The 21,604-nt window shown below is 36.5% G+C and overlaps 3 protein-coding genes across 4 annotated transcripts in view; all 3 read left to right on the top strand.

The window, feature by feature from the left end:
• Positions 1 to 21,604, top strand: part of LOC142344625 (trafficking protein particle complex subunit 2-like) — a 580,178-nt gene that overhangs the window by 351,224 nt on the left and 207,350 nt on the right. The window lies entirely within an intron of this gene.
• Positions 1 to 21,604, top strand: part of LOC142344623 (ubiquitin carboxyl-terminal hydrolase 5-like) — a 385,171-nt gene that overhangs the window by 351,219 nt on the left and 12,348 nt on the right. The window lies entirely within an intron of this gene.
• On the top strand, positions 15,402 to 16,245 carry LOC142344033 (PRKR-interacting protein 1 homolog). The gene has a single exon (XM_075395495.1). The coding sequence runs from the start codon at positions 15,422 to 15,424 to the stop codon at positions 16,094 to 16,096; it is 675 nt and encodes a 224-aa protein (XP_075251610.1). The 5' UTR covers positions 15,402 to 15,421; the 3' UTR covers positions 16,097 to 16,245.

Below are 21,604 nucleotides of genomic sequence, written 5' to 3'. Positions count from 1 at the left end.
GGGGGGGTTAAAATGGTGTAAGAGTGAGGGGATAAAAGAAAAATTAACTCCCCGTCTTACATCTTTTTTTTGGTCTGTCAAGGGGGTAAAACGATGTAAGAGTCCGGGGGTAATGGAGAAATTACTCCCGAACTCTTATGTAGTTTTACCCCCTTGACAGACCAAAACAGATGTGAGAGTGGGGGTTAATTTTTCTTTTACCCCCTCACTCATATACCATTTTTGAAGTTACAGAATCTGACCGCTTTGAAGTTACATAAATTTTTACGGGTAATTTAATTCAGAGTTCACGGGATGTCGACATACGATCTTTTCCTTTATAGTAATATTGATACAGTATCTGAGATCTATCTCTATGAAGTCTTAAGTTTGTTTTCGCTGTCTATAGACGCTAACATATATAAACAACCCGATTTTGAAAGTCGCTGAGTCCACGAGAAACTGCCATCTCTTCGCTGTTGCACTTTCAGTATGAAAAACACCAAGAAATTAAAATCATTTTCCCTACGAGAAAATTAGGAGATGCCTTGCCCAGCTTGTACTTTTTTGTAGAAATTTGAAAATGTATGTGTTATAGGGAGATTTTATGTTAGAGATTTTTAAGTTTTAAAAACAAATTTAACAAAACTTTGTTAATGTAATTTTAACTGTAAGAAATTTCAGAAATTTGTTTTCAGAAATTTCAATTGTTTTAGTCAACGAAAAATATATATACATTGTAAATCATTTTATTCGATTGTGGATCAGTTTTAAGTAAACATGATGATTAATGCAAAGCTCGAAAACGTTCGCTTTTCTAACTCAAATTAATTTTCATTTGACATTTCTTTTTTTGTCTGCTGCAGAATAATAGATAAAAAATAGCAAAGAATATTTAGAAATTGAATTTGAACCAAACTTTGAAAAAAACTTCTAGACAGATTTCAAACAACAGCCGCCCTTCCTGTACAATAGTTCCCAACGATCCTCCCACAACAAGGCACCATCGCAAGGAGCGCGCGTCATGTAGGCAGAGTGCGAATGTATGCGTTTGCTCGCGTGTTGTCTATTTGAGATTTCAGTTGCTATATCGTGAGTTTCACATACAGCCCTGTATCACCATGCAAAAAACACAAGCGAAGCAAAATTTTTTAATAGTCATTATGCGGATCTATTCTGTGTTGCCCCTTTCCCCCCCCCCCGCTTAGTGGGTTTATATCATTTACGCCCCCAGGCGCACATGCAAAATCTTTGCTTAGTAACCTGCTAAACAACAACATAATTTGTATCTGGGCGCGTAAAAAACACAGAAGAGCAAAACAGAACAGATCCCAAAATGCATATTGAGTTTTTTGCTATATGCTGTTCATCAGCGGATTCTCAGATTTGAAGTTTAGTTGACTCTAGACACGACAACTTTTTTACTTTGATGTCAAAGCTATTAAATCTTTTATAAAGACTTCGCCTTCTCACAGTTGAAGTAAGGGCTCTACCTCGACAACATTATCTTTCCGAAAGTGACTAACTTTTTTTTCTGCTGCATATGCGATAAATTTACACGCTTCTGTGATATTGGGAGCTCACTTCCCTCCCTTTGCTCGAATATAACTCTCCCCGGTTGTGTTATGGTTTATTTATGTTAATGTGGGCTGTATACTCTCTGACCATAATAAGCAGGGGGTAAAAGACTCGAAGTAATAAATTTGTTTTACATCTTAAGCGGTTTGCTCCTATCATTTTTGAGAAATTCAGAATGCTTTCGTTTGAGACAACATGATTGGATCTATATAAATTCCTCCGGATGACAAAGATGACCAAAAAAATTTAAAACCAAATAGATTTTTGCGCAAGAAGGAAGGGTTTGTGCATTGTAAAACTTTTTCGGATCTTCAGAGACATAAGAAAGAAAGAATGATGAAGCATCTAGAGCGGCCATTTACAATTCTTGATCATTGTTTATATCAAATTTTGGTGCAAAATTATTTTGCTAATGATCTTTGCTATTTTTCATATCCATTGTTCCCGCAGCAGAAACAAAGGAATCGTCTATGTTAAAGGAATTTGATTTTGAAAAAATGAATGTTTGCGAACATTGCGTTCATCTTCAGGTTTACTTAAAACTGATTCAATTTCAAATAAAACCATTTACGTCTATATACTTGTCGTTGATAATATCAGTCGAATTTTGCAAAATCAGTTAAACAAAAAGCAAATTTTGAAATTACTTGCAGTAAAAACTACATTTACAATACTTTTTTAAATTTGTTTCATAAAACATAAAAATCCTCATTCCTGTGATTCGACATTTCCGGATATTTTGTTTTCCTTTCCTGAAAAGGCGTTTGTGCTCCTCTTTCTATCTGTTGTTTTCTTTCATTTGGGGAGTGTTGGCAAAATTTCGAATTTACATGTACCAGAAGAATTTTTGAACAGATATAAAATTTTTTTGGCATTGGAACTAGTACTTCAAAGTAATTTTTCGCCCCGGTACTCGTCGCGCGTATTTAGTTGCTGTTTAATTTTTTGATTTACTTCAAATTTAAATTGTCATTAGTTTTCTAAACCGGCGACATGCATCGAGAATGTCTCCATCAGTATTATCCGACAACATTCAACGAGGTGTTGCCCACAGGTGAATTTTTTTTCGGATGTTCTGAATTTCTAGTGGTAACAAGTCGGCGGGTGGGGCCAACATAGATGGAACTGCATCCTTTACATGTAACTCTATATAACACATGCAGTTTCATTTTTCTAGAAAAAGGTGATTGCAGTGTGGGCAACCAAGTTCTTAAAATTCTCTTAGTGAACATAATTTGAATATCACACATATTTTTGAATTTAATTGGAAAATTTTGAATGTTTCTTCTGTATTAAACAAAAAACATCGGTTTATGCTAATTTTTATTGACACTTTATTTGTTTTGAGTTGTTCAATCTCGGAGGGTTTTGCAATACCTTGAATCATATTTTGTTTGTAACGTTGCACAGCTGCGGAAATTAGGATTATGCCATTAGATGAGAGGTCATGTTGTTCATTATTCTGATATTTGTCGCTCTCTCTCTCTCTCCTTGATTTTTAAAGCTTAATATTTTTGACTGCCGGGAATTTTAGGTATATGCATAGGAATTGACTTGCCGCCCCCGAGGTGACCGTCAACCCTTTTTGGGGAGAGATTTTCTTGTAGCTGACATTTTCATTCGCACGAAGACAAGTTCTGTACTCCTACAAAGAGCAATTATCTTTCTCAGGCCTGGCGGTTCTAAGCGTGTAACCGATGTTAATTATAGCTGTAGTGTTGTGCGGGAGGCGAGGTTTGACAACTACTTCGTGTAGTGTTATTTACCGCCCTGCGGGGCTCTTAGGATATGGTAATATCCTAAGAGCCAATCCTCACTTTCTGCTCTCAAGCCTATTATCCCTGCGTCAGCTCTCTGAAAAAGTTAGAAAAAATCCAAAAGCACGCTACAGTTGGGTTCTACGGGTACAATGACAACTACAACGACAGGCTACTTCACTGCGATCTCCTACCAGTATTCGTTTATGTTGAATTGCATGATGTACTTTACTGCAAATGATAATTAACGGCAGAGTTGATATTAAACCCTCAGCACTTCTGACTATAAATGAAAACGAGTCAACCAGACAGGGTCAGCGTAAAGAACTAGCAGTGAACAGCAGCCGAAAATAAAAATCTGACGAGAACTTCGTCCGACTTGCCAGAATTCTCTACAATATCCTATCTCGACATGCAAAGTACACCAATGTAAAGTTGAACAAGAGCTCCCTGAAAAACATCTATTGGCAGTATTTTGAAAGTTACAACGAGAAAACATCTTGCACTTGGAGAATCTAGTGCTTGTGTGGCTAATGCAACCCCTACTGAAAACACACTAATTGATACCACCAGAACTGTGCAAACAATTGAACACTCAATCGGGATGAAATATGCCCCTGAAACTCCAAAAGCCTATCACTACAACCACTATTAAGCATAAGCGTTAAAATTATACGCTTCTATGATAGTGGGAGCTCACTGTTCCCTCCATTAGCTCGATTGTAACTCTCCTCAGTTGTGTTATGTTTTTTTTATGGTAATGTGGGCAGTATATTTTCTGATCACACTAAGCAGGGGGGGTAAAAGACGCGAGTTTTTTCAGTAATAGATAGTGCACGAAGACTCCTTGACACAAAAATGGTATGCTAATGATGGTAGCGTCGTGGGTAAGTTGAAAGATATCAGGGCACTCTTTGACAAGCTCACTCAGCTCGGTCCCAAGTACGGATATCTTGTCAAGCCTCCAAAGTGTCAGTTGATAAATAAGCCAGGAGGCCAGCGCCAAACGTCAACTAAGTTTGCAGGCACAAAAGTGGAAATCACCCAGGGCGCTCGAGTCCTGGGATCAGTAATCGGTAGCTCTGAGGCCAATAAAAGTTTCCCGAAAGATGCCTAAATTAAATACTCCATGGACGGGGTTCTGGACAAGGTAGAGGAGCGGCTTGGCCGAGTCATACCGAACATCGTCGGCAAAGAAATAATACAAGAGGAAAGAGAACTTTTTTATCTCCCTCTCAGAATGGGTGGGCTTATCATCGCCCTCCCAGACGATCTTTATAAAAATCAAGAGAAATCAATTGAACTCTCAACTCCATTGGCGTCATTTAATAATCATTCATTCGAAATTCCACAATGAGAATTCGAACAAACCAAGATCAGTCTCAGTTAGAAAGCAGGCATGCAACGTGAACTCATCTCGAAAAAATCCAGAATCGAAAACAATCTAGCTGAAATGAAGTATACCATCCAGCTGGCCTCGGAGAAAGGAGCATCTAGCTGGCTTAACCCGTTTCCGTTATTTTTATAACGATTACTTCAGTAATTTCTTTTATGTTTCTGATTAATCTATGTTTCAGGTCTTCGGATGAATAGTGAATTCGTTGTGGCTATACCATTTATAACATATTTGTGTTCAACTTCAATTCAAATCTCATTCTACAATCTGTTTCATCGACCAACTTTCATTTCAATCATCTCTTCAACAACTCCAACTTTTTGGTAAGAACTCATTCTTATTTTACAAATTATATCCAAAAACATATAAGCATATGAATACAATTATTACAATCATTTTATCCAATCAGGATCAACTATCAAACGATAATTTCTATAATATTCATGATCGAATTCTAATGTTGCTGTTTCGGTCATGACACTGCGCCTTGTTTTATTAAAACTTAACTACTAAGTATAGTAATTTCAAATTTAATGTGACACTGCGCCTTGTTTTATAATAAGCAATATTCAGGTTTAGCAGCTATTAAAAATTTAGTTGCAATGACGAAGTATTTTTTTTTATAAATGTGTAGAATCTAATTTCTAAGTTTTACACATGCAGACTTTTGCCGGCAGTCATAAAATATTAAGCTTGGTGGTTAACTGAGCTGAGTTTAAGGTCTAATTTGGAGAGCAATCTGCTCACACAAAAATTGCATAGGATTTCGTACCTCATATTGGGGTGCTCCTGCTGTAGTATTAGCCATTACGGTTGCCTCTCTGAGATCTTTCTCATTTAGCACATAAATTGTTTCAAAGAAGTCAGTGCTCTGAAGCTTTAGAAAGTTAAACTGTACATCGCTGATAACCACTACGGGTCTCGGTTGAATGATAGTTCCTCCGGCGAGAATTTTTAGCATATTGTACTGACGTCCGTATTTGTTTGTCAAATAACCAAATAGTAATTGTAGCGCAAGAGAAATAAAAAATGATGTGACAGCAATGGCGATTGTTATTTTCCATGTTGAGCTTTTTGTGAAGCGTTTTCTCAAGCTTGGTCTAATGGTTTTCATATTTCCATATATAGGTTCAGTTAATTTTTCAAGACGATCAAAAGATTTTCTATGGTAGTCCGGTACATTCGCCAATTCAAGTTGTACTTTTTCAATAACCTGTTCTCTTGCTTATGTCAAAGTTGAAATATGTGGCATATCGTTCAAAGATGGTATTTTCGAGAATAAGTGTTGTAAAGGATCGGTAAGGTTGACATCGATTCTAACTGCAGAATCATTTATACAAGAAAACATGTCAGCTCTGAGTTCCATTAATCGTGTTTCTATTTTTGTTCCACATTATAATTCTATTACGCAAGTTTTACATTCTGGCAGCCTTTTTCGCTTTAAGGGGTCGTTATTCTTCATCTCACTTAAAAACATGTAAAAATTTTCTGAAGCTGAAGTAATTAACCATTTGCCATTACCCAAATTCTTAGCTCTCTTTTTAAGAGGAAGTTTCACAGTGTTTATGTTACAATTCTGTAAAGCTGCAAATTGATTTCCGATGAGCAAAGCTCCAAGTCATGTATCTTCTGCTTTCTCAAGGGAAAAACCGTTTGTGCAAACTGAGAAACTGCTTGATCCAATACATGAATCAATTTCTGGTTGAGATAGAGAGCAATTCGTCTGGTTGACTCAGCAATTGCTATGTAATCTGCTTCAGTCTCATATTGGGAGGCATATCAGTCGGTATCATTCATTGGCATAGGGATTGTGATGGCACGATACAGATTAAGAGCAGTTCACCCAGAGGCAAACGGATATGTGAGACGAAAAATCATACCATAATCTTCCACTACAACATTTGTCAACAGTTTTGTTTCATAATAAGTAAGGATTTGAGAAGGAGGTATTGCTAGCGTTAATCGATCATCCTCTTTTGTCTGCTGGGTAGCTAAAGATTGAAGGATTTTGTCCAATATTTGCTTCGGAACCAAAGCCATGGGTATGAATTTGTTAACCATAGTCATAATTGAATTGAGAGTTGTTAATTTGTAAGAATAAGTAGCGATGCGATAACTTTTTATTTCATTATTAATTGCCAATAGAGAACTTGACAAATTTGTTAGCAATTTCAATTTCTGGTCCCGGGCGTAGAAATATTGTATACAGGCCATCAGTTTTCTCGAGTTTGAGTTTATGACATCTATCGCTTTATTCAGAGTACTTGCCTGTTGTTTCTGAGTTTGAATAATCTGTTTTTGAGTTTGTTTAAGATCTTTAAATTGAGATGCTACAATATAGAATTTGTCATTAAGTTTACTCTGAACTTGGATCCATAAGTTTTCGTTTTCTTCAAGTTTTTGTAGAGCAAAGTCAATGTCATCCCGATTTTTCGTTGATCCACCACAAGCTCCAAATATTCTTCCGATCGAGCACGCAATTCCTGCTCCTGCTGTAACAGCAGTGAGAGCTTCAAACGCAATCAAAGGGACTCCACGTCGGTTTCTCTCATGTGAATCATTTCTCATCAATGTTTCCGAAATATCTGTTCTTAAGTCTTGTAGATCTTGACGAGCAAGTTGTAATTGTTTATCAACAAAGCCAGTTAAGTAATCAAAATTCAACGAGCTTTTTTTAGTATTCATATATGTCAGGTTGCATCCGTATTTATAAGTATTCCAAGATTGCTCTAATATTGATAAAATATTAGCCAATTGAATATCAAGACCATCAGGCAATGAAGGAAATGGAATTATGAATTCTACATTTATAAACTTTTCTGCAAGCAACAGTTTCTGTTTATAAACAAATTCAATTCCATTGTTGGCAATTTTGTCATTGAGGTAAGCAATTTGTATAACAAGTAAGAAAGAAAGAATTCTGTAAAAAGTTTTGGTGTGCATTTCGTTTCTTTTATCTTGACTAATTCTTTTTGTTGACATTTGCATGAATTTTCCAATTTGAAAATTGAAATAAGAGCAGGACTTAAGTTTTTGCTTCAGTTGGCCAGACAAAAGCAATCTTAAATGCCTACAGAATATAAACAAGGTTGAAGTTAAAGTTAGTAAGTTTGCCAGACTATAAAATAACAGAACGCAGTCATCCCAATGAGGGAATTACTCCTGTAGGGCTAAAAAAGCTCAGAGGAAGTAAAACTTCGCTTGTAATCTAAACAAGCCTAAAGAGTATAACATTGTTTTTGCGCTCTAGGTGTTAATTAGCTTTCACAGGCATGAATAAGATGAGTAAGGTGTAAGTGTTGCTCAAGGCGCAGTGATAAAATGTCGGTTGAAATTTGTACTAAATAACTTTGTTTTTATTTTCAGCTCATCATGTGTAATGTACAACTTTTTAAAGAAATACAATTCAAGCAGGTAATGGTTTTTTAGATTAATAATGCATGTCATCTTCCTGTTCGCCTTATATTTTTGTTCAACTTTACTTTGTACTAAAATTGAGTATGACGCACAAACGGAGATTCTGTGTTGTCAAGGCAATATGTCCATCATTGAAAACGGTGTTTTCAATTGACAAATTGGAGTACCCTTGTGAGGCGTCTGTAGCTGTTGGTGACGGCGACTCTACTGTGCTTGGCTGGGTGATCGGGCTTATTGTCTGCTTCTTAGCTGGGCTCTGTGTATTTCCAGCAATAATTGCCTTAATTGTCAAATGTTGTTACTAAATTAAGTTTTGAGTAACTGAATTTTTCATTAAAGTAACTAAGGTTTTTTTATTAATAGCAATTATTTTTTAAATGATCAAATGGCAATTACTCGTTGTAAATCAAATTTGCAAGACATTCAAACACGAATTCGAAATTTCAATAATGAATTTAGAAATCCAGATAAGCTAAAATCAATTGGTTGGCAACCTGTACCCATAGTCAACGTAAATCAGTCTACCGATTGGCTTCAAGTTACCAGTGAATTAATATGTGCAGGATATTCGAAGTATGTGGAAAACGATTGGGTGAAAACTCCTATTGCTATTACAAATCATCGGTTATTTGAGCTTAATCCAGAATTTGTCTCTTTCTTAAATAATGTTAATAGCGAGTCAAATTTTCTTAGGAAAGTTAATAAATGTTTCAATTTGCCATCAAGATTAATAAACGGTGGTCGAGAATCGCGCCTGTATTCAAAATTAGAAAGTCCCGAGGAAAGTTTGCAAAGTGATTCATGGTGTCAAAGTATGACGATGAAAGATCTTGTAAAGTACACTATTCCTTCTTGTTTAAAGGAAACAAAATGCGATGCAAATATACAATATAATTGTTGGTGGACAGATGGTCACATTGAAACAGGAGGCGAAGATTCTATCTCAGTAAATCCAATTGGGGAAAAATTATCTTTTATATGTACTCCTGGTGTCCATTCCGTGAATTTTGAAAAACGAATGCGTGAACTTGAGGACTTTTCAAAGTTTATTTCTGATGGTCCAGAAAGTTCAATAATTCAGAAAACTGTTTTCTATTACATTCCAAAACCTGATTATATTTTGTGCCAGCCCAGTTTATGTGCACATGCGGTATTGACTTCAAGCGTTGGTGTTTCATTTGTGTGGGGTTGGGAAGCGTGTAACATGAAAGATTTCAACAGGGCTGAGCGTACACTTAGAAGTTATGGAACGGGAATAAGACATGAAGGATTGAAGTCACTTTTAAATTTTGCTGTAAAGGAAGGCGCGCATCAAATAAGCCAAGAACTTGATAAGAGGAACAAAATTGTAACAAGTGGCCTAACAGAACATTTGTATGCATTTTCACAGTCTGGCCAGTCTGTGATAACAAGTAGTGGTAATAGTTCCAGAATAAAACGTGGGCGAAAGACGGGTGTTGACGGTGCTAACAAGCGAAAGAAAAGGAGTTTCCGATTTTCAGCCAACAAAGACAAATACATTGCAAAGCGGATTAAGGAAGAAGGTTAAAACAAAATAAGCGCTGCTAACTCAGTAACATTATAGCTTATATGTATATTTTATTTTGGAAAGTGGATAAAACATATACAGAAATTCTCCTGGCGTGAATGTGTGGCAACTTGTGCTGAAATTGTAACTATGGAGCACCGCTCATTGCTACTGGAGTATGCTGAATACTTAGCAGTTACAGCCAGTGTGGATATAGCTGTTTCAAAATGGCTTCCAAGTACATTGAGTCATGCAGAAAGGCATGATTCAGTGTCAATAAGGAATAGCTGTGGGTTGAAATTATTTACCCTTTTAGTTCTGAGTGAATGCTATGAAGCATATTATAGACTAAACGATAGATAATAACAAGGTGAACAACGCTGTGGATGTAGATTTTTCAATTTTTGTCTCTAAAAAGAGATTTTTCAGTTTTAATAATAATAATAATAATATTTATAAGCATTGTAAATGATCATGCAAATTTGAAGTTTCAAGCTGTGAAATAAATGAATAATCAAAGTATTCCTACTTTGCCTGCGGGTAAATTGGAATGGTCTACGCATATTGTTATTCTCTACGCTGTTAAATATATATATATATATATATATATATATATATATATATATAAATGTAATATATACATTAATACGTTATGTAGAGTTGTTTCAATGTAATGTCTTAAGAGTTATGTTTGTTATCTATATGAGTCATTACTGTGTGTTGAGTAAGTTTTCCTAAAGACAAAGTGGAGCAAGCAAACAAACAAAAGACATGAACAATGATTAGGCTAAGTAAAATTGACATAATTGTAGTAATTAGGTAAATAAAAGTAAAAATAATGCAGTTTGATCATGTCTGTCAAAATGGTGATAAATCAAGAATTATTTACCAGAAGAAAAGATTTGTGTTTGTTTTCTTTCACAACCATACCGTGATGTAGCGTTAGCGACTTGAGGCCCAGTTTTTGAGACTTTTGGCATTGGTTGTATAACTGTATGTGATTGTGTAGGTTGGGAGAATGTCCGAGAGGTTGATGGCTGTTGCTCTGTTGTTTTTGTTTGCTTTCGTTGCTCACGTTTTTCTGCTATTAACCTCGCTAGATTAGACGTTGGTGGTTGCATAGAGGTAGAGTGTTGGGTTTGTGTTGGTGATGATGCTGCTGATGACTCTGAAGTTGGTGTAGTATATTGTTCAGGTGTTAAAAACTGTGCCGATGTTTGAGAGCTATTTGTAGACTGGGGGTTGTTTCTCCCGAAAATGTAAGTGCTTCTGTTTGTTTCAATGGTGCTGGTGTCAATGTAGGGTCTGGTTGTGGCAGATTCTGTTGTCGTGAGAATTTTGATGTAATGTGTGGTGTACTTCTATTATCTATAGGACGATATGTTGTGTTTTCTAAGTGTGCAGCAAAAAGTTGTGGTTCCTTAAGTGCTTCTGGAATTAAAGGATCCTCAAGAAAGTTTTGTTCGTCAATATCGTCGAGATCTTTGATTTTGAACTGTGGTGTGAATGGTTTTAGTCTGACTCTATGAACAATTTGTGTGTAGTTTGTTTTTGTTTTCCGAACTAGATAGTTACTTCTAATTAGAATTTTCTCAACACGATAGATTCCTGTCCATTTACTTTGTAATTTTCCAATCTTCTCGTGTTCTGTTGTTATTAGCGGATGGAGCAACATACAATAGTCATGTACTTTCAACGGTGTAGCTTTTGCTTTTCTATCATAATAGTCTCGGTATTTATTGAATAAAGCAACTAAATTTTCTTTTGTTGTAGCAAAGATGTTATTCAACTTAGTTTGTAGATCACTCACGTAGTCGAATTTACTTGAGTAGTTTGGCAGTGTTTTGTTGTTGAAGCGAAGATCGATTTGGGTTCATTGGTATCCTGCCATGAAAAATAAGTGTTGGTGGGCACCCTAGCACTGTATGATAGCTTGTGTTGTGTTGGAATACTGCCAGATTAACGTATTTATGCCAGTCATGTTTGAGTTGGTTTTCATAAATTTTAAGATAGCGTTTCAGTGGTCCGTGAGATCTTTCAAGAAGGCCGATTGTTTGAGCGTGTTTAACAGTTGCGTGAGTTAGTTTAAACTCAAGCATTTCTGAAAGGTTCTGAATTAGTTTTGATGTGAATACTGACCCTTTGGCTGTTAGGATTCCTAATGGAATGTTGGAATGTCTCAAGAAACACTGCATCAAAATCTTAGCCACTGTTTCAGCAGAGGGGGAGGTGATTGGTTGTGCAAACATATATTTAGAGAAAACATCCATTGCAGTAACCACATATGAGTAGCCTCCTGATTTTGGAAGTTGTCCAACAATATCAACTTGTATTAAATCTGCAGGAAAACTTGTGTTAGATGTGACTGGGTTTAGTGGTGGTGTCAAGTTTTCATGTTTAGGCGATTTTGTTTGAAGACAAGAGAGACAATTGTTGATATATACAATTAAAAATTCAGTGAAACCTGGGAAGTAAGATTTTTTGCGGAACTCAGTTATTGTTTTCGTGATGCCAAGATGTCCTTTTAATTTTGAGTTATGAATTCTAAAAAGTAGTTCTTCTCTCAACTGTCTTGGTACAACAATTTGTTTCGTGAAATTTCGACCAGTGTGATCAAAGGATTTTCGGTAACGAATTCCATAATCAACAATTAATCGATTTAATTGCTTGTGATATTTTTGACAATCGTAAGATGAATAAGTTGTGTCTGGTCTAATTTTCTCTTTTATCCAAACTATTGCCTTCTGGATATCTAGGTCCTTCATTTGTTCTCTTTCAAGGTTCAGTGGTGTCAGTTTGGATTCTAAGTTCATTTCATCTAGCGGATTAGTTGTATCAAGTGAGTTGATTAACGACTCTTTTGATGTGAATTCATCAATCATAGTTTCGGATTCGGATTCCTCATTTTCAATTACAATTGTTGGTATTTGGAAATTGTCTTTAATGGTTTGATTATCTTCTATAGGCGCTAAATGGCAAAGTTGATTTTTCGGCGTGTTTTTCTGAAATGAAATGTTTATTTTCTTGACTGGTATTTGGTTTTCCAATTTAAATTTCATTTTTGTTGCTAGATTTAAATTGATTCTTGACAAGTATTCAGCAGCCACATTAGGTTTTCCAGGGATTTGACCAATTACAAAGTTGAATGACAAGACATAGTCAACGGCATTCCATAGGTTTCCAGGAATAACTTTTGCCTGAAAAAATTTTGTAACGCTTTTGTTGTCAGTCAATACAATGATTGGCTTGTTGGATACTCCCCAGAGGTAGTGTTCAAACGTTTCAAATGCCAAGTAAACGCTGAGAAATTCTTTCACATAAATAGAATGCTTGAGTTGGCTTGAAGAAAATAAATGTGAACCAAAAGCGACTGGAGCATATGATTTTTTCGTAGGTTAATTCGAGTGATCGTGGTAATCTTCAATTAATAAGATATATCCTGCTGCATAAAAGCTAGCATCACATACGAGAATAAATTGGCAGTTTGGTTTAGTCATTTTTAGTTATAATTGACAAGCTTGATTCAAATCTCCTTTCAATATCTCAATACTGTTCGTGTGTTCGTTCGTTATGATGAATTTTTCATTTTTACGTAATAACTTGAAAAAAGGGCGTAATTTAACTGCTGAATTAGGTATAAATTTTTTGAAATATTGAATAAAGCCAATAAATTTGCGAACTTGTTTAATTGTTTTCGGCGTTTTAATAATGTTGAGGACTTTTTCAACTTTATTTTTATTTGGGCTAAGGCCGTTTTCCGTAAAGATATGTCCAAGAAATTAAATCTGGGAAATGCCGAACTGACATTTTTCCATTGACAGCTTAAATCCTGATCGTGCTATGCTCTTATAAATTTCATCAAGATTTTCCAGAAGTTTGATTCCATCATAAGCACCGCTTCCCAAGCCATCAAAATAGACAAAACATTAATCATTAGCTACACACGCTTCCAAGTGTTTACTAACACACAAATTGAAAGCAGTTGGTGATCTGTTAAGTCCCTGCGCTAACATTTTGAATGCAAAAGTTCTTCCACCAAAATTGAAGGCTAACAGCTGTAAACTCTTTTCATCTGCCATCTGCATTGAGAAATATGCTTCACTGCAGTCCACTTTTGCAAAGATTTTTTTTCCTGCTAAATGTGCAGAAACATCAGACATGGTAGGAATAGGAAATTTATTATTGGTATAGTCATGTCGAAGAAGACGGTTAATTCTTCTTAGGTCAATAAGTATTCTTAATTTTCCCGAAGATTTACGTTGTGCAAATATTGGTGATGAATATTACTCGAAAAAGGAAGTGTTGTAATGATGTCATAACATTGCATTAATGCAAGTTCTATAAGAATTTCATCACGTAAATGTATTGGTGTTGTGGGGTTCGGAGTATATATCGGTTTATCATGTTCAGGCACCAGTTTAACTAGGCAGTCAGTGTTTTTTCCAAGATCCAGTCTGTGTCGCGCAAATATCCGATGATGTTTTACAAGCAAGTCATCAATTTTTTTCGACAAGCAAGTCGTTCCAGTTTCGTAAATATAGAGCCGCTCCAATTGATCTTTTCCAAGAGTTGTTTTTTGTTTTCCTGGTTGATTGTAGGGTCCAAAAGTTCTAGTTGTTTAAATCGTTTTATCGTATCATAAATGGTTTTTTGAATACCGTTCAATGTTGATGGATCACCACAATTTTCTGGTGTAGCACACCAAAATTTTTTTGAAGTGTAGTTGTCCACTTCTGAAGTTTGTTTAGTTTCAATAACCGTGTTTAATTCTTTATAACAGTCAATTATTGAGGGATGTATAGGTAACAGGTAGGATGCCTGCCTGCCTACCAGCCAGCTGGCCTCGGAGAAAGGAGCATCTAGCTGGCTTAAAGCGTTTCCGTTATCAAAACATGGTTTTGACCTCACGAAGACTGAGTTCGTGATGGAATAGCACTTCGCTACACCTCGGAAGCGAAGAACACGCCAGCCATATGCCTATGCGGGAAAGAATTCAGTCTCACCCATGCCCTAAATTGCGCCAAAGGCGGGTATACGCACCTACGACACAACCAAATCAAAGACGTGTTTGCAAACCTCATGGATGACGTTTGCTACGATGTCCAGGTAGAGCCAAAACTTTTGTCGCTCGATTGAGAAATTTTCTCGAGTAATTCCACCACTACTGATGATGACGCTCGACTGGACATCAAGGCAAACGGTCTGTGGGGCTCCTGCTTTAATCCCACTTTCTTTGATGTGAAGATTTTCAACCCTCACGCGAAGAGCAGCCCTAAAACCAAAATGATGCATACAAATATCACGAGAGCATCAAGCGTAATAAGTACGAAGGGCGAATCCACGAAACCGAACACAGCAGTTTCAACGCACTGGTTTTTGCTTGCTCGGGTGGTGCTGGCCGTGTGGTTATGAAACAACTCGCAACCAAGATCAGCGAAAAACGCGGAGAGCCGTACGCCGACAATATAAGCTACATCCGAACGAAAATCAGCTTCGCACTTCTGAGGAGCTGTGTTCTCTGCTTGAGGGGATGTCGCGCCCTCAAGCCTCGTGTTCTCAGTGAGACTTTGATTAGTGCCGTCGTGGAGGAGGGAAGGCAGCGCTGAGTGTTTGGCTGCTTAACTTTATTCCTTTGCTCATTCCTTGATGTCCTATTTTAATCCTTCCTTACCATTTCCTTATGTGTGCTAATAAATTTGTTCTACATCTTAAGCGGTTTGCTCCTATCTTTTTTGAAAGTTCAGAATGTTTTTCGTTTTAGACAACATGAGTGGATCTATGTACATTCCTCCGGATGACGAAGATGACCCGAAAAAGCTAAAGCGAATTAAGTTTTTGCGCGAGAAGGAAGAGTTTGTGCAATGTAAAAGTTTTTCAGATCTTCAGAGACTTAAAATAGAAAGAATGATGAAGCATCCAGAGCGGCCAGTTACAATTCCCGAACGACCTAAAGGTCCGTCAATCTCAAAGCCGCCTGAATTTATCCGCGAAGTAATGGGTTCGTCAGCTGCTGCTGGTAGCGGAGAATTTCATGTTTATCGAGGCATTCGAAGACGCGAACAGAGGAGGAACCAATACTTTGAAGCTTTGAGCAAAGAAGAGGAAAAGAGATTAGAATTTGAAGCTCGATTGGAACAGAACGAAGTGCAGTCAGAACTGAAGACTTCAAAAAAGCGACAAAAACGAATGAAGCAGAAAGAAAAGGCTAAACTAGCAAAACAATCAGAACACGATAAAAGCCAAAATCCCCAATCTTCAAGTAATAATCAGCTCAGTTTAGAAAAATACCTAGCAGATATTGAAGAAAATGACCCAAATCAGTTTTTCGCAAAAGAGTCAACAGAAGAAAATGAGCCTGATGATGGAGCTAAAAAGCAATCTAGCAGTGAAACTTCAAACGAATCTATACAACAATGTTGTCATTTAATCACCACATCTTGACAGATTTCCCTATTTGTGAATCAATTTTAGCAGGGCCCCCATTTATGCTTGACGAGTTTCAACTGAAAAACTTAATGTTGGTGCGTGAGTTTCTTAATGTTGGTGCGTTCGTAGTAATAATTGTAAAAGCTACTTTGTGAATAGTAAAACCCTGTCAGTCTGGCTAATTGTTTCCCCGGATCTTTTCCGTTTGTGCCCCCCCCCCCCCCCCAGTACGTTATGCGCCCCCCAGTTACAGAGCACGCGCCATTACATAGTAAATCACTATGTAAAAATATTGCACGTGCGTCTGGGGGGTGCAAATAATATGCGCCCACTAAGCTGGGGGGGGGGCACAAACGGAAAAGATCCGTTTCCCCTTTACAAAATTGCGAGAAGTATAATCTATCCTCATGTTTTTGTTCAGACATCTTTCGATTATTTTAAAGCATCTCAGACCAACATGTGTGGTATTACTTTAAGCTCTGTGCGTCTACAATTTAGCTCACCAGAACAAAATCCGCTCTCCAATAAAAGTCAACGAAATATAGATTTTTGTTCCACAATAAAAATCAGTGAAATATAGATTTTTGTGTTTTTTTGCTCGCAGTGACCTTCAGGTTACAAAGAGACAAAGACTAAATTTTCGAGGCATTATTTGAAAGCAAAATCATTTCAATAATGACAAAACCCAATGAAAATACGCCAGTCCTTAAAAGTAGTAACAGCAAAACAAACGAACAAAAACACGAAACAGTTGTGCAACTTGCTCTAGCAAAATCAACAAACAAATTTTGTTGCGTTCACTGTCAAAAAACTTTGTGCCTAAAACCAGAGTGTACTGGCTTCGATAAAAAGTTGTATCGACGTCCTAATCAAATATGAGAAAAACTTACTCCACATTTGTAATGAATGCGCCGGTAAAAAAGGCAACACGACTTTAAAAATGGAATCAACTGATAATACAGCTCTGAATGACCAACTTAAAGAACTCCACGAAAAATCTCAAACTTTGCGTACAGTATAGAGCAAACTAACATATCTCTGGATAACATGCAAAAGGAGATCAAAAGTCTCAAAAACCCAAATGAATCTTACGGAAGTGTTGTTGGAGCAAACAACGCCAGTAAAGTAGTGTACAAACCGCAGACTTTGAATAAGAAAACTCTCGGAATTAGAATTAGGGGAATTAATGAGTCAAAATCCAAGGAGGCTGCTGACAGAATGCAAGAGGACCTCTGCCATGCAGAGCAAATATTAGAGCACCTAAACATCTAGGACAGAACCAAACTTGTGAGACTTGGAAAATACAATTCTGAAAACAAAAGAGTAATCCTTGTTCATACAGCAAGCGAACTTAGTAGAGATCTCATCTTGAAATCAGTCAGCCGCTTGAAAGACTATAAGTACACCGACAGATCAATTTATATCCTGAATTGTCACCCGAGGACGCAAAAAAAAAGAAAACAAAGCTTAAATGAAAAGGCGAGAACTGATCACTAGCGGAATAGATTCAAAATTGCTACGTATTCGGCATCTTGAACTCGAGAGGAAAGAAGGGGACAATTGGGTTATCATTCCAAACGTCAATGAAGAAAGTCAAACGAGTAAAGAGTGACTACATAGAAGCGCTAAAGTACTCACCGTCAATGCTCGAAGTCTGCTACATCTAAACAGACGAACAAGTTTCGCTAATAGTCTTTCAACTTGCGACTATGACATTGTGTGCATAACAGAGACACGGTTAACTGCTGAGGTCGCCAACGAAGCACTATTTCTACCCTCTTATTTTATATATCGAAAAGATAGGAAAATCACTGACTTCAAAAGTAAACATGGGGGAAATCTAATTGCTGTAAAATCATCCCTTAAACACGAAAATGTGGATATTCCTTTAATCCATATTGACTTTATTGTTGTTAAGATCAATCTTTCAATGTCTTCTCTTATAATTTGTTGCATATACAATGCGTCCGAGCAAAGCAACTACCGATGGGCAGTAAATGCTTTCCTAAACCGAAAATGTCTTCAACAAAAGACTACGAAGAATTAGTTTTAGATCAATTTATAGAAAGTAATCTTCAAATGTATCTCCAAGTCAACTAGATGTGTTTTTATGCAACAATCCAGTTGTAGTTCTTAATTGTACCTACGACCGTTCGCTGTTCAAGAATTTTAGTAGTAATAACAAACCTTGCTCCGACCATTTTCCAATTTGCACTCAAATAAACCTCTTACTTGATTCGCCATTAATTCAAGCGAGTGACAAGTTTGCCTATAATAATTTTGACTGGAAAGAGTTTAATTACAACCTTACAATTGATCCCTTCATTCTTTTTTGCTACAGTAATGTTGATTTTCGTCTGGAACAATTCTACACATGGCTACGCAACAAAATAAGAGAAAACATACAGCTTGTCACTAAACATCGGGCATGTTTACAACCATGGATCTCAAATGGAACATCCCAGATAAATTAGTTAAACACTAAAAGCGAGTTGAAAAATCCAATCTCTTTCAAACTGAAGATTCAAAAATTAGAAGTAGAGGTTCGTAAAGCGATTGATAATGATCTCTCAGTTTATGAAGCTAAAATTTTTGAAAGCCGACAATTCAGCAAAATACAAAAATATCTTTCATCAATTCGCAAAAATCGACAAGTACCTCCTATAGTGTTTTGTAAGGGTATGGAGCTAACCACAGATAAACAAAAAGCTGTGAGCTTCAACTTCTTCTTTGTGAGCGTCTTTAATCAAAAAACAGAAATACCAACAACATGCTCGAGACAAAATCTTAATTTCATCAAAGTTGATTCCACAAAAGTGGACCGGACGGAATTGGAAATTTACTGCTGAGAAATTGTAGTAGTTCAATCACAAAGTCAGTCACATTCTTGTACCAAACAACAATGAATAAGGGAACCTGTCCTACATATTGGAAAGTAAGCCAAATAAGTCCCATTTTTAAAGACGGTAATAAATCGGATGTAACTTGCTACCGACCCATAAGTCTACTAAACTGCATGTCCAAGGTACTCAAGAAAATTATTTTTGATGAAATATACGAACTAGTAAGACCCAAACTCTGTGAAAATCAATTTGGCTTCAGGAAAAATCGATCGGCAACTTTGCAGTTACTATTATTTCTCGACACAGTGTACAAAAAGTTTGATAATGAAGCGATCAAAGACATAAGTATTTTATATCTTGACCTTGCAAAAGCTTTTGACACTGTACCACATAATATTCTGATACAAAAGCTTTATAACATTGGCGTTGGAGGGAAGTTAATTCAATTGATATCGTCGTATCTAACGAATCGCCAACAATATGTGAAAATCAACAATGAGGTATTTGATTTGATAGAAGTCACCAGTGGTGTCCCACAGGGTTCTATATTAGGACCTCTTTTCTTCATTATTTTCATCAACGACTTACCTGAACACCTAACTGAATTAATTTGCTATGGCTTTGCTGACGATGTGAAAATGATTAGTAAGAAGCAATGCAATACTGAACCCGCAGTTTCTAGTTTGTCAACTTGGTGCGAAGAAAATCAAATGACTAAATTATAAAACTCACCTCCTGAACATCAAGGGAAATATAACGGCGTCTATTGACAACCATAAGCTGGATCAAGTAAAAAATCAGCGAGACCTTGGGCTCCAGGTTTCAGAAAACCTAAATTGGAATGAAAACTGCTCCTTTAGAAAACGAAAAGGTTTGTGCTTTTTTCAAGCTTAAAAGAAATATTTCTCAAAAGTGTGAACAAAAATCTAAACTGAACGCTTATTTTGGTTACGTTGTACCGATAGTTACTTATTGCTCACAGGCATGGTTTCCGAATAAGTCGCAAATGAAAGAAATTGAAAAGTTACAAAAAATTGCCACAACTGGATTTTGAACGAAAAGCAGAGCTATAAACAGCAACTTGTTACCTTGATTTTGTTGCCTCTCAGCCTTTATATTGAAATGCACGACTTATTATACATTATTGCTCTAAAACAAGTTAAATACGACGTTGAACTATCGAACTTAGACAATATTCAGGAAAGTACCACTCGTCAACATAGCCGAGAACTACAAATAAACAAAAATCGATTACTAAGAAGCGACGAAAATTTTTTCCACCGGACAAAAAAATCTCTACAATTTAGCGCTCAAAGTTTATTCAAATTATGGTAGAAGCTTAAATAAAAATACAGTGTCAAAAATGTTTTGGCATTATTTCTGCATTCAGTACACAGAGGAAAACAAATGCACTGGGCGCATTGTATGCAAGTGTGGATACTGCAACATTAATCAGAAACTTATGAATCTGGACAATTGAATGGGAGCAATACCCTGAAGAACGAACTTCGAAGCCTAATCTACTACTACTACTATATTCGACTAGCTTGTTCATTATCTGCATTTTGATGTTTTTCGCAAATTTAACAAGAAAAATCTTCAATTAGTTCATAAAGTGTCTGTTTACCTTTCAAGAAAAACGGCATCGAACCAAGATCTTATACCAGCTCAAATTGTAGAACTTCAAAGTGTTTGTGTATCTATCTATTTTTTCCAAATTGATTATCGGTTGTCGAATGTTAATCGTTAATTCGGAAAAATTGCGTTACATGTTCACTCAGCAGTTAAGAAACAATAATGACTTCACCGAGGGCACAAGTTTTAAGATGTTGAAATAGCACTCGTTGTTATGAAGCGCTTTACTCGAAAAGTGATAGTATGAAAGCTACAAGAAGATATTTAACAAATAATGAGAGAAATATCACATTTTTTGACAAGCGATGGGTGGAAGTCCCTCACTAGGGCTTTTAGAGATTTGTTTAAGGTATCTGATAGAGCGAAGCTCCGTAACTACTAAACTGAGTCGGGCCCTTCAAGATATTCTTTAGTTTGGCGCTACGACGCCTCACAATCCGTGGCTTAAGTTTCATCTCAAAGGCATAGTATTGCAAAACCTGTTGAAAGGATCACATTCGCACAAAAACAACATTGTTATTGGACACAACGGGATCAATAATTGTTTATGCACCCCGGTAACAACAATCCGGCTTAAGATAAATTTGAAATTAAGTGCGGTTCTATATCTGCAACGTGAAAATGCAGTTAACGTCAAATGAGTTGTGTATAAGTAACACATCCAAATACTGGACAATGAAAAACGATTTTAGGACAAAAGAGGAGACACTATTTATATCAGCGAGACTGTCTAAGTGCATCGAGCTCAAAATTTTTACAACTGTGCTGAATCACCGAGGCAGTTTTAAAAACTAGTGAGAAATAAACGTTTGGTCAATAGGAACGAGAAATAGAAGCACGGAGAGAACAGAAATTAGACTCTAAGTAGTTTCCGAATTTCCGCACACATTTTTTGTCTCGGAGGTACGGAAAAAAAATTTTCTTCCTACTTAATTGATGTGTATTTGACTGATGTTATAAATTTAACGATTGTTTTCCTATAGCTTGTTTCACTGATCCACTGCAGAAACTTTAGTTTACCCCAGGGTAGAATGAAAATCTTGTC

This window comes from Convolutriloba macropyga, chromosome 8 (assembly GCF_964194025.1).
Source record: "Convolutriloba macropyga chromosome 8, txConMacr16.3, whole genome shotgun sequence".
Taxonomy (NCBI): Eukaryota; Metazoa; Xenacoelomorpha; order Acoela; family Convolutidae; genus Convolutriloba; species Convolutriloba macropyga.
Note: the sequence above shows the minus strand (reverse complement) of the source record. Positions and strands in the feature narration are given on the sequence as shown.

Excerpts from the sequence above, each read along its gene's own strand:
- LOC142344033 (XM_075395495.1), top strand. The coding sequence starts at position 15,422 with ATGAGTGGATCTATGTACATTCCTCCGGATGACGAAGATGACCCGAAA.